This window comes from Platichthys flesus, chromosome 7 (assembly GCF_949316205.1).
Source record: "Platichthys flesus chromosome 7, fPlaFle2.1, whole genome shotgun sequence".
Lineage (NCBI taxonomy): Eukaryota > Metazoa > Chordata > Actinopteri > Pleuronectiformes > Pleuronectidae > Platichthys > Platichthys flesus.
Window position 1 is genome coordinate 26,757,782 of NC_084951.1, and position 10,816 is coordinate 26,768,597.

Sequence of the window (10,816 nt, forward strand, 5' to 3'; positions counted from 1 at the left end):
AGTGCACTCTGGGAGATGTAGTGTAGGTCTCACTCAGTGGACTCAACCCACTCACCTGCTGTATCTGTGATGTCCCTATGATGTCACCTTAACGTCACGCTGTGTCTCAGTGTGTGTGAGAGTCTACTGTAACACACACACACACACACAAACGCCCCTGGGGTTGAAAGGTTATTGGCTGCCTCACTGGAGCTCTCGGCCAATCAGATACAAGTAGTCACAGTTGGGATTTTCTACATTGTTGCCATGCGAAGAATCTGCTGCCTGACCTACATTTATATACACACACACTCACACTCACACACACTGATACACACATTCAGGTGCAGTTGTGTGTGCGCCTGTGTCTATATTCATCAATAGTTAATGTGTTTTTCCGTGTGTGTGTGTGCGTGTGTGGTTGTGTTGTCAGGACATGCTTCTGAAGTTGTCTTATTTGGGACAGGGTCAAACACAGTAGACATGCATGTGTATATGTACAACATGTATGTGTAATATTAACTGTGATTGCTTCATAAAACCAGCGTAAAATAAACATCAGACAAGGGTCCTCAACAGCACGCACAAACCTGTTTGTGTGTGCATATAAAATACGTTAGATTTTAATTGAACTTTATCGAAACGTAAACACACAGCCGTCAATTAGCTCCCTCACAACACAGATATAGGAAGTAATAATACTTTGTGAAGAGTATTTAAACATGTTCTCAGGTTCTTCTGTTAAACTGACTGATCTGCGTCTGTTGTTCTGCCTGTTTGAGCCGTCAGTGCTGTTGAGCAAGGCACTGTCCTGTTGAACTAGTATCATCACGACTTGTTTTTGGAGGAGTCATTAAAAAACTTCAGAAGTAAAACTACCAACCTTGTTGAGTTCAGGATAAAAATAAAAAACCACACAGTGATTACAAACTCTCTCTCTCTCTCTCTCCCTCCCTCCCTCCCTCCCTCCCTCTCTCTCTCTCTCTCTCTCTCTCTCTCTGTTTAATGACTACTCTCTCGTCCTGAATTAAAAGACAGTTCTCAGCGGCTCCTCTGATTGGTTGACATCGAACACTGTCCTCGGTCACGTGACTCAAACAGTCAGAGAATCAGTGAAGTTAAAGTTAAACACATGTCAGAGACTTCATGCACAAGACGAACTCCCACAATCCTCTGCTGCTGCAGTGGTGAGCTGCTGAATGTGAAAAGACAGGGGTGGGTGGGGGGGGAGCCTCATTGTTCTGCTAATGTCAAACAATGTGTGGAGACGTTACCAAAATAAAAGTCTGTTTAGCATGAGAGAGAGACAGAGAAAATGAAAGCAGGAGGGGGGGGGGGGGGGGTCGAGCTGCTGTAGTTAAACAGATCTGAGGAATTTCAAAATAAAATCCTATTGTGATGTTTGATCATGTTTTATAGATAAAACTGTGACATCAGATGTAAATGATGAATTACTTCGGTGTCAATCATTTTATTAACTGGAGGAAAACAGGCTTTCCAAACATTTTCATAGATTCCTCAGTCTTTTATGGATGTTGATGAACAAACCAGACGTATTTACTGAACTGATATAGATGAGTGTGTCTCACATGGTGCAGCTTGAAAACATTTAAATGATGTTGATGGAGGCATGAAATCTATTAAGCGATGTTTGTGAAATAATTTCATCATTCACATTTTAGCGTGAAGTGAGTCGCCCAGTTACAGGAGGAAATAAGAGTTTAATATCAGGGATGTGTCACATGACTTGTTTCTCGGTAAAATGAGATTTTAAAAACTGAGATCAGGGTTTTTATTCTGGAGTGCAGTTTATTTTGAAAAGTGTCCTGGGGTGGAGGAGGAGGAGGAGAAGGAGGAGTAGGAGGAGGAGGAGCTGAGTCTCCAGAAGTTTTTATTCAGGATTTAACTCAGATCAGAAGAAGATGATGAACATTGAGCAGGTATTTAACTGTGTGTGTGTGTGTGTGTGTGTGTCTGTGTGTGTGTGTGTGTGTGTGTGTGTGTTTCTCTGTGCGTGTGTGAGAGAGAGAGAGAGAGAGAGAGAGAGAGAGAGAGAGAGTGACAGAGAGACAGAGAGAGAGAGAGAGAGAGACAGAGAGAGAGAGAGAGAGAATTCTGATGAGCTCCTGCATCCATGTCTTGGTATGAGGGCAGAGAGAAGACACGCCACACACACACAGCGTTAAATCTTTAAATCCTGTATTTACATATTTTTTTTCAGCTTTTATCATTGGTGTGTCGGGGGGGGGGGGGTACTTGTACTGTTATCTTGTATCTATACTTTATGATCCATTTTCAAAGAGCTGTTTGAGGGTTAAGACTTGGTTATAGAATTGGAATTAGGTTTAGGTTTTTAGTTTGAATGGTGAAGGTTAAGGTAAGGGGCTTAAGAATGCATTATGCCTATGATGAGCGTCCTCTCAAAACTATAGAGAGACAAGTGTTTGTGTGTGTGTGTATGTGTATGTGTGTGTGTGTGTATAGTGTATGTGTGTGTATGTGTATGTGTGTATGTGTGTGTATGTGTGTGCATCTGACGACTTCAAACTGTGATTTCAGTTTGTGAGCTGTTGTTCTGAAGCCTCAGTTTGAAATGTTGTCCATCTTGGTTTTTGAAATCAGAAGGAGTAGAAGTCAAGTAGTTTTCTGGAGACTTCTATAGAAACTGCCAGTGGAGTCGCCCTCTGCTGGTCATTTAACAAAACACATGTTTCAGCCAGCAGAGTCTGCGTCTGTTTTTATTTACAGTCTCTGATCTGAAAGTCTGACTGGTTCAGATCGGGGTTTCTGGTCCATGAAGCTCGTTCACTTCATATCGGGGTAAATCACTGTGGTAACTTTTGCTGAACAGATAACCTGCTCCAGGTTAAGTTGCAGATAAGGGATCAATCTGTATAAAAGCTCCGCCCACTGACCAATCAATGCCTTTGAGCCATGACATCAGTATTCTTAGAGGATCCGTGGAGCTGGTGGAGAGTTGGAGTCTCAGAGGAGGACCAGGGTCTTCAGAGACCCACGAGATCCTTTGAGCTCCTCTGATGTGTTTCTGAAAGATCTAGATTCTCCTCAGAGGATGAACCTTTGTTAGCTCCTGGAGCCGAACAGAACCACCTGACCTGTAGGAGCAAAGTTCTCACAGAACCACAGACTGCATCTGCTTCACTTACTGACACGGATGTACTAGGCGAGTTAGAGAGTTTTACATGTTTATCCTTCGAGAAGCTTTATCCTATGAAATTAAATATTTATTTAGAATGGGAGATGGATCGTTTGCAGATTTAACTTGAGACAGCCTCCCTCCCCTCTCTCTCTCTCGTCCTTTCTCTCTCTCTCTCTCTCTCTCTCTCTCTCTCTCTCTCTCTCTCTATGAGTCACCAAACTGACTCTGCACTGTTGCGCGGTGAACAATATCCTGAAAGGTAAGGATAAGGGAAGTTTAAACCAAAGTCTGGTTGGTTAAGTTCACTTGAACTCTCTGTTTAGTCGAGGCTCTGGTGTTTATCACACCTGGAGTCCACACAGGGTTTTCATCTGTGATGAATTTCAAAACTAAAACATTTCAGTGTGGGCGGAGCCTCGGTTTGGATCTTTGAGGCTGATGAGGAAGAATCCTCTCACAGACAGGCAGCCAATGAGAGTGGGGAAAGTTGAATAAAAAGGATTCAGTTTTTTATCGTATTCCTGTTGAAACATGAAATGTGGTTTGTTTTTTCCTGTTGTTGAACTTTACTGACAAGTAATCTGATTAGTTTTAGTAATCAGTTACTGATAGAAACCAAACATTCTCTCTCTCTCTCTCTCTCTCTCACTTTTCTTTTTTCTTCGATCATTTCCTTCTTCCTGTTTCCTGTTGGGCTTCACGTCCTGTTCTCAGGGACTTTCAGAGAAACGTTGTCTCGTCTCGTCCTGCTGGACTCTGATTGTCTGATCCTCTCAAACAAAATAGAGTTCATGTGTTCACACTAAACAAACATGAGAACATCTGATCTCAGAGCTGTTGAGCCTACACATTGATAAACTGTGTGTGTTTGTGTGTGTGTGTGTGTGTGTTTCATTGTGAATCTGTGGAGGTTAGAGGTCGTCAGCTGAACAGACGTCTCTCATGTGGCCTAAGGTTCACAAGTGTTGAGATCTCAGGACGCACCAAGATACGTTCACACCTGAACTTAGAGCCGACCACGTGTGATCGGATCACTCAGGGCAGATGTGAAATCCAGGTGTGAACGAGGTCTTCTTCTCTTGTTCTTTCAGGTTGGACGACTTCTGAACTCCATCTACAGGAGAGCCAATGAACTGCATCTGCATCGCTGTTAGCAGCTAACAGCATCTAACCAGCTAAGCAGTCAGTTACAGTCAGTGACCATCAGGTGGTGCTGAGGCTGTTGCATGGCCACAGGAGTGAACTACTGGAGCTCATATGAACCTGGTTACAAGGTGAGAAGCAGGATGGTTTACAGTGGTAGTGGTATAGATTACTGTGTTGACTTCCTGCCACGTCATGGTCACTTCCTGTACAGGTGAGAGAGTGTGTGTGGGGGGGAGAGCAGGAGTCGAGCGGCGAGGAAGGAGGAGGGGAGGTTACATGGGAAACAGCCGCCATGGAGGTCAAGGGTCAAATCATTACGACACCTGGTGAGAACAAAATACTGAGTTTATAGATATCTCAGAGTTGAGATATGTGTGTGATACACTGACTGTGTGTGTGTGTGGGTGTGTGTGTGTGTGTTTGTGCATGTTTGTGTTTGCAGACCCTCTCACTTGCCCTGACAAGAAGCAGAGGGAGCGAATGACAGAGCTACAGGAGAGGAGGCGGAGCCTGCAGGCGCTGCTGAGGACACGATTGGCTGAGTTCAGACGCATCTGTCTGCAGGAGGCAGTGAGTGATGTCATAGTTAGACCCCTCCCCCAAAGAGGGGTCATCCTAAAGTAGCTGAGCCACCTGATCCCACCTGGATCTGTGTAGTTTTGTCTGAATGAAGTGAACATGAAGGTGAGTTTTTGTGTGTTTGTGTTTGTCAGGAGCTGACCGGTGCGGTGCCCAGTGACTTCCCCCTGGAGGCGGGAGAGAAGCCCCCCTGTGTCCGACGAAGGGGGGGAGTGTCTCGCCAAGGAAACAGGAAGTTTAGAGCAGAGGTGAGCAGCTGATGACTTTACCTGATCTGAAGAAATCTGTGTGTGATGTTTATAAACCTGAACATGTGTGTGTGTGTTTGTAGGAGGAAGACTCTCAGCGTTCGAAGCCGAAGAAAACTTTATTCAGTGCAGCGCTGAGGAAACACAGTGACTCTGAACACAACACGCAAACACAAACACACCATGGCAAGAGGACTGTGCATAGAGGCTGCCACACAGGTAACACACACACACACACACACTTGGCAGTAGTTGAGAGGCCATTGTTCCAGGAAGAAGAGGAAATCTGCCTCTTCCTGCTTTTATTCTGAAACTATTCGTGAGTCTTTGTGTGTGTGTGTATTTTCAGATGACACAGTGAGGTCAGAGAGCAGCTCGACATCAGACTCAACAGGACATGACAATGGTAAAACACAAACACACACACACACACACACACACATTAGTGATATTGTAGCTGCAGTGCCCCCTGCTGGCTGAGAGCCTTCCTTCCTTTCCAGTTGTCAGCATGTGCTTGTTTGACTGAGAGGTTTTTGTTTGATTGACAGCTGCTTGTTTGATTAACAGTTGTCCTTGTCTTAATTTAATTCCTTTCAGAAGACAGCGTGTCTCAGTGTCGCCCCCCGCTGGTCTCTGCTGCTTCTCCAGTGGAGGTTTTCTACCACAACAAAACCAGAAGGAACTCGCTGCACATCAGGTACATTTATCTCCGACATTTAGAATGTTAGCTCCGACATTTAGAATGTTAGCTCCGACATTTAGAATGTTAGCTTCAACATTTAGAATGTTAGTTTCAACATTTAGAATGTTAGTTCGACATTTAGAATGTTAGTTTCAACATTTAGAATGTTATCTTCAACATTTAGAATGTTAGCTCCGACATTTAGAATGTTAGCTTCAACATTTAGAATGTTATCTTCAACATTTAGAATGTTAGCTCCGACATTTAGAATGTTAGCTTCAACATTTAGAATGTTAGCTCCGACATTTAGAATGTTAGTTCCGACATTTAGAATGTTAGCTCCGACATTTAGAATGTTAGTTTCAACATTTAGAATGTTAGCTCCGCGATTAGAATGTTATTTTCAACATTTAGAATGTTAGCTCCGACATTTAGAATGTTAGCTCCGACATTTAGAATATTAGTTTCAACATTTCGAATGTTATCTTCAACATTTAGAATGTTAGTTCGACATTTAGAATGTTAGTTTCAACATTTAGAATGTTATCTTCAACATTTAGAATGTTAGCTCCGACATTTAGAATGTTAGCTTCAACATTTAGAATGTTAGCTCCGACATTTAGAATGTTAGCTTCAACATTTAGAATGTTAGCTCCGACATTTAGAATGTTAGCTTCAACATTTAGAATGTTAGATCCGACATTTAGAATGTTTTTTTCAACATTGAGCATGGTCGCCTGGACTTTTTAGAATGTTAGCATTGACATTTGCTTTAATATTTAGATTGTTAGCGTTGAAATGTAGAATTGATCTGCTGTAAAATGGTTGTGTCATAAAATACGTGTTTACAAAATAGATTATTTTAGTTGTAAATCATTAGTAACTATGATCAGTCTTCTGTTTCAGGATCGACCATAAGGAGACTCCTCAGACCCACAAGCCCCTCCCCCTGCTGCCCATCCCCCCTCCCCCTCTATCACAGGACTCCTCCTCTCGCCCTTTTGACCCAGTAGCAGCAGGTGAGGGCGGGGTCAGGGTGAACGCAGCTCGTCGCTGCAGTAGCTCAGACGGTCTCCTGGACCGTGTCCCCCCCCCAGAGGAGGACGGGGGTGCACATCATGGAGGACTGAGGGTTAGTGATGTCTCGGCGTCCAGGGGAACAAACGTCTCAGGAGTGTTCAGGAGCTCCGAGCTGCTGGACGGACGAACAAGGTTAAATAACAGACCCGCTGAGGGGGGGGCAGGGGGAGGAAGAGGAGGAAGAGGAGGGGGATACAGTGAGGTCCTGCTGGATTACGTCTGGGGGAAACAACAGCAGGTGCAGCGACAGCAGCCCCACACCAATAACAGGCAGCCAATCACATCCCAGCACCAGCTGCTCTACAATGGCTTCTCCTCCCAGCAGCCCCCAGGTGCCCCGCCCACCTTCCGTAGTCACTATGGCGACCAACGACAAGTCAAAGTGACCCGCACTAAATCCTGTGGCCCTTTCCTCCCGGTGCAGCCGACCGATACGCCCAATCCTCCCCTGTCGACCATTCAGCCGGATCCCCACCCCCACCTGCTACCTCCCCGACCCACACAGCTGCCCCCCACCCAGGATTCCCAGCTGGAGGAGGCCACCAGGAGCCTCCACAAGGCCCTCGCCCTAGAAGGTAAGTAGCAGTAACATCACACAACAGAAAACTCCTGAGAACACACAAACACATCAGAGCCCACCTTGAACAGAGAGTCCGTCTAAAAACCGAGTCTGAATCTGCTGTGTCTGGTTTGATATCCTGGCAGGTCTGAGGGACTGGTACCTGAGGAACACGCTAGGTTCAATCCACCAAAACCAAAACCACGCCAATGTCAAGGCGAGCACAGGTGTCTCCACTAAGGTGAATGGAGGGGTCAAAGGTCAGACGGGTGTGGGTGGAGCTCTGCAGCGTAGACGCACGACTCATGGCGTCATCCAACAATCGACCTATCAGACGGAGACCAGTCATCATCATGCTCTGTCGCAAAACAAGCAGACGCTGCCACATTCAGCCACATTCCACGGACACCCGCTCCACGGCAGGTAGGAGTCGGCTCACCTGTCCAGGTCTTAACACCTGGGCTCTGTGCCTGACCACCCGTCTCTCTCTCTCACTCTCAGGTCTGTGGACAACGCTCTCTACCACGACTCCTTCTCACCTCAGAAACAGGAAGTTCCTCTCAGAGATCTGTCTGTGGACCAGCCGTCTCCTGGGACCCTGGTCTGACTCACCGTCCAATCAGAAGAACAGAAACAGACCAATCCCACACAGACGTATTGACCTGTGTCCAGGTGACTGAATCAAACAGACCAGTGGAGGTCCTGGTCCTGGATGTTTTTTGTCTGCTATAGAACCTCCTCGGGTTCTCCAGGACCTGCAGGTTCAAGCAGGGCTTCAGGTTCCAGCTGCAGCGTGTCACAGGTTGATGTTTCTGCCCAGGTGAAATCTGAGACTCAACAGAACAACTGGATAAACCACAAACAAATCAGGTCACACAGACCACCAGCCCAGCCTGGGTCAAACCTTGGTCAAAGGTTAATCTGGACGTCAGCTGATCCTGCTGCCAGCCAGGCTCAGTCGCTGCTTGGCTTTAAATAACTGATATCAGGGATGAAGATGAACTTGATGAAACTGAACCTGTGACCCTCCAGGTCTGATCCCCCTGACCTGAGGTTCGGGTTTACTTCTAAAGTTGGTTCTAACTTTTTCTATGACAATGTCCTCGTCTCTCAAGCTGTTTCATATCTGCACTGACGCCTGGAACTTTTCCTGAAGCCTCCGAGTAAAATGTGTGTTAAATATCAGAGTGAGTCCATGTGAGGAAACAGCAGGACAATGTCCTGAAGCTTCCCAGTCAACTTTTGATGATGAGAGACAGCGCCGGTGTTCCCCTCATTTTCCGGTTGTTGTGAACGAGTCTGATCCCGACAACCTCCTGCTGCTTCTTCAGATGAGAAAGATGAACTCATGTCTGAAAACAGTTTCAGACTCTGCTCAGACAATCAGGACACATCAGAGTTTTTATAAGAACGTTTGATAAGTGATGATGATGATGATGATGATGATGATGATGATGATGATGAAGATGATGCACTCTCACCAGCTCAGTCCAGCCAATCAGAAGTTTATAAAGTTTGAAAGATTTTGATAAAGTGATTAGATCAGGTGTTTGATTCCTCAGGTGAATCCTTCAAAAGCCAGCAGGTGATGTTTTTCAGGTGTTTTTACAGTTTGGATTTTAACGTGCTGCAGCTCGGTCTCATAGTCAGAACCAGAACCAAATGCTGCACTCGCATCATGAGCCACACAAACTGTAGGATCCAGACCAAAGCTAATTCAGCATTGTTGTCATGATTAAATTTGTGCACGATCGTTTTCCCTTGTGCGTCAAATGAGAGCAGGTGCGACGTAGTGTAATGTAAACCCCGCCCCCTGAATATCAACGTTTGCTTTTGACAAAGAACAGAGAATGAGGTTACCTCCTGTTAGCCTGTTAGCCTATCAGACTGTGTGGTGGGCTGTTAGCATGCTAGTCTGGCAGGCGTGTAGGCTAGCAGGCTTTTAGCCTCTCTGACTGTTAGTGGTCCAGGTTGATGGCGTTCAGCCCGTCAGACTGTTATTGTTTTAGCCCTGGAGGTTGATAGCCTCTCAGACGTTGAATCTGTTAGCCTGGCAGGCTGTAGCCTAGTTGTCTATCAGACTGTTGGGTCATTAGCCTGTGAGACTGTTAAGTTGTTAGCCTGTTAGCTTTGCAGGCTGACAGACGGTTAGCCTGGCCGGTTGATAGCCTTGTAGCCCATCAGACTGTTATTGTATTAAGCTGGTAGGTTGATAACCTCTCAGACGTTTAGCCTGTTAGCCCATCAGACCGTTGGGTTGTTAGCCTGTTTGACTGTTAGCTTAGCAGGCTGGTCAGATGCTGCCCTCTCTCGGATGTGTCCGTGTTTACCTTGTTCATGAGGAGCCCATGTGAACGCCCTCCCAGAGGTCATTCCTCTGACCTCCACTTTCTGAAAGCTCGGAGTTGTGTCATGTTTGTTCAAGTTTTCAGAAAGGTCAGAGGTCATTGGATGATAACATGTTTTCATTTGAGTCTTTCTTTGTAATTTTATGACACATCTGAGGAAACTGTTCAACAGTATTTTCCTTCTATATTACGTTTGCTGCCTCATGACTTAACCCCTCCAACGCCAAACACACCACGAATACGACTTCCTACATCGTAACCACGAGCTCCCTCTGAAGGCAGCATGAGATAAACCTGTTTATGACCATAAAGAGTTCATGTTCGGAAATGAAGTGAAGTGATGATGTCATCTGCACACAAATCATTTAATTAATAGAATGTGACAAAGTCCAAAGAGACCTCTTCAGTCATTTGAGTCAGAACGTAGATCCAGGTCCAGGATCGGGTCCAGGATCAGGTCCAGATCCAGTGTGAGAGCAATAAGAGTCTGTTTCAACTGCTTCAGGATAAAAATGCAGTGACAATCAGACAATGATGTCACAGTATTGATCAGCTGGTGTAATGATCGACTAAATTGAACGTGTATTGCACTGAGCTGAACTAATGTGAACTCTTCAATAAAGACGTCTGAATGAGATGTTAAAACCACGTGAAGTGGGAGGTGACCAGTGTTCTGTTGACGTCACGGCCAGAGTACTTTATTTTAAAAGTTGTTGAACGGTTGCTTAGATTGATTGACAGGTATAATCACACATCAGTTTTTACTGAATGACATCCATCAGACCAAAATCCATATTACTGAAGGTTTGTTAGAAATGCTGACTCCAGGTGTCATTTGACTATGGCTGCAGCATGCACCTCTTCGGACTGTGGCATCAAACCAAAGCTGAACAGACACGTTTTCTGTGTGTTCACCTGAATCGACAGGAACATGTCACATTCATAGACTGTAAATAAAGATGGACAACGTGACTGCTCCCAAATGTGACGCTACAGTGTCTCCATTGCCCCCTGGTGGCTGGCTGCAGTATAGGT

The 10,816-nt window shown here is 45.3% G+C and overlaps 1 protein-coding gene across 1 annotated transcript; it reads left to right on the top strand.

Annotated features, from left to right (window-relative positions):
* Nucleotides 1-1,885: 1,885 nt before the first annotated feature.
* Nucleotides 1,886-10,429, top strand: ccdc120a (coiled-coil domain containing 120a). The gene is made up of 11 exons (XM_062391557.1): nt 1,886-1,919; nt 4,231-4,413; nt 4,497-4,611; nt 4,728-4,855; nt 4,999-5,112; nt 5,196-5,331; nt 5,462-5,518; nt 5,710-5,809; nt 6,701-7,449; nt 7,580-7,856; nt 7,935-10,429. Exons 2-11 carry the CDS (start codon nt 4,366-4,368, stop codon nt 8,038-8,040), a joined length of 1,830 nt encoding a protein of 609 aa, XP_062247541.1. The 5' UTR covers nt 1,886-1,919; nt 4,231-4,365; the 3' UTR covers nt 8,041-10,429.
* The last annotated feature ends 387 nt before the right edge of the window (nt 10,430-10,816 follow it).

Coding starts and splice junctions, on each gene's coding strand:
- ccdc120a (XM_062391557.1), top strand. CDS start 4,366: ATGGCCACAGGAGTGAACTACTGGAGCTCATATGAACCTGGTTACAAG. Junction 5,810..6,700: donor AGGAACTCGCTGCACATCAG/GTACATTTATCT, acceptor CTTCTGTTTCAG/GATCGACCATAAGGAGACTC. Junction 7,450..7,579: donor CAAGGCCCTCGCCCTAGAAG/GTAAGTAGCAGT, acceptor ATATCCTGGCAG/GTCTGAGGGACTGGTACCTG.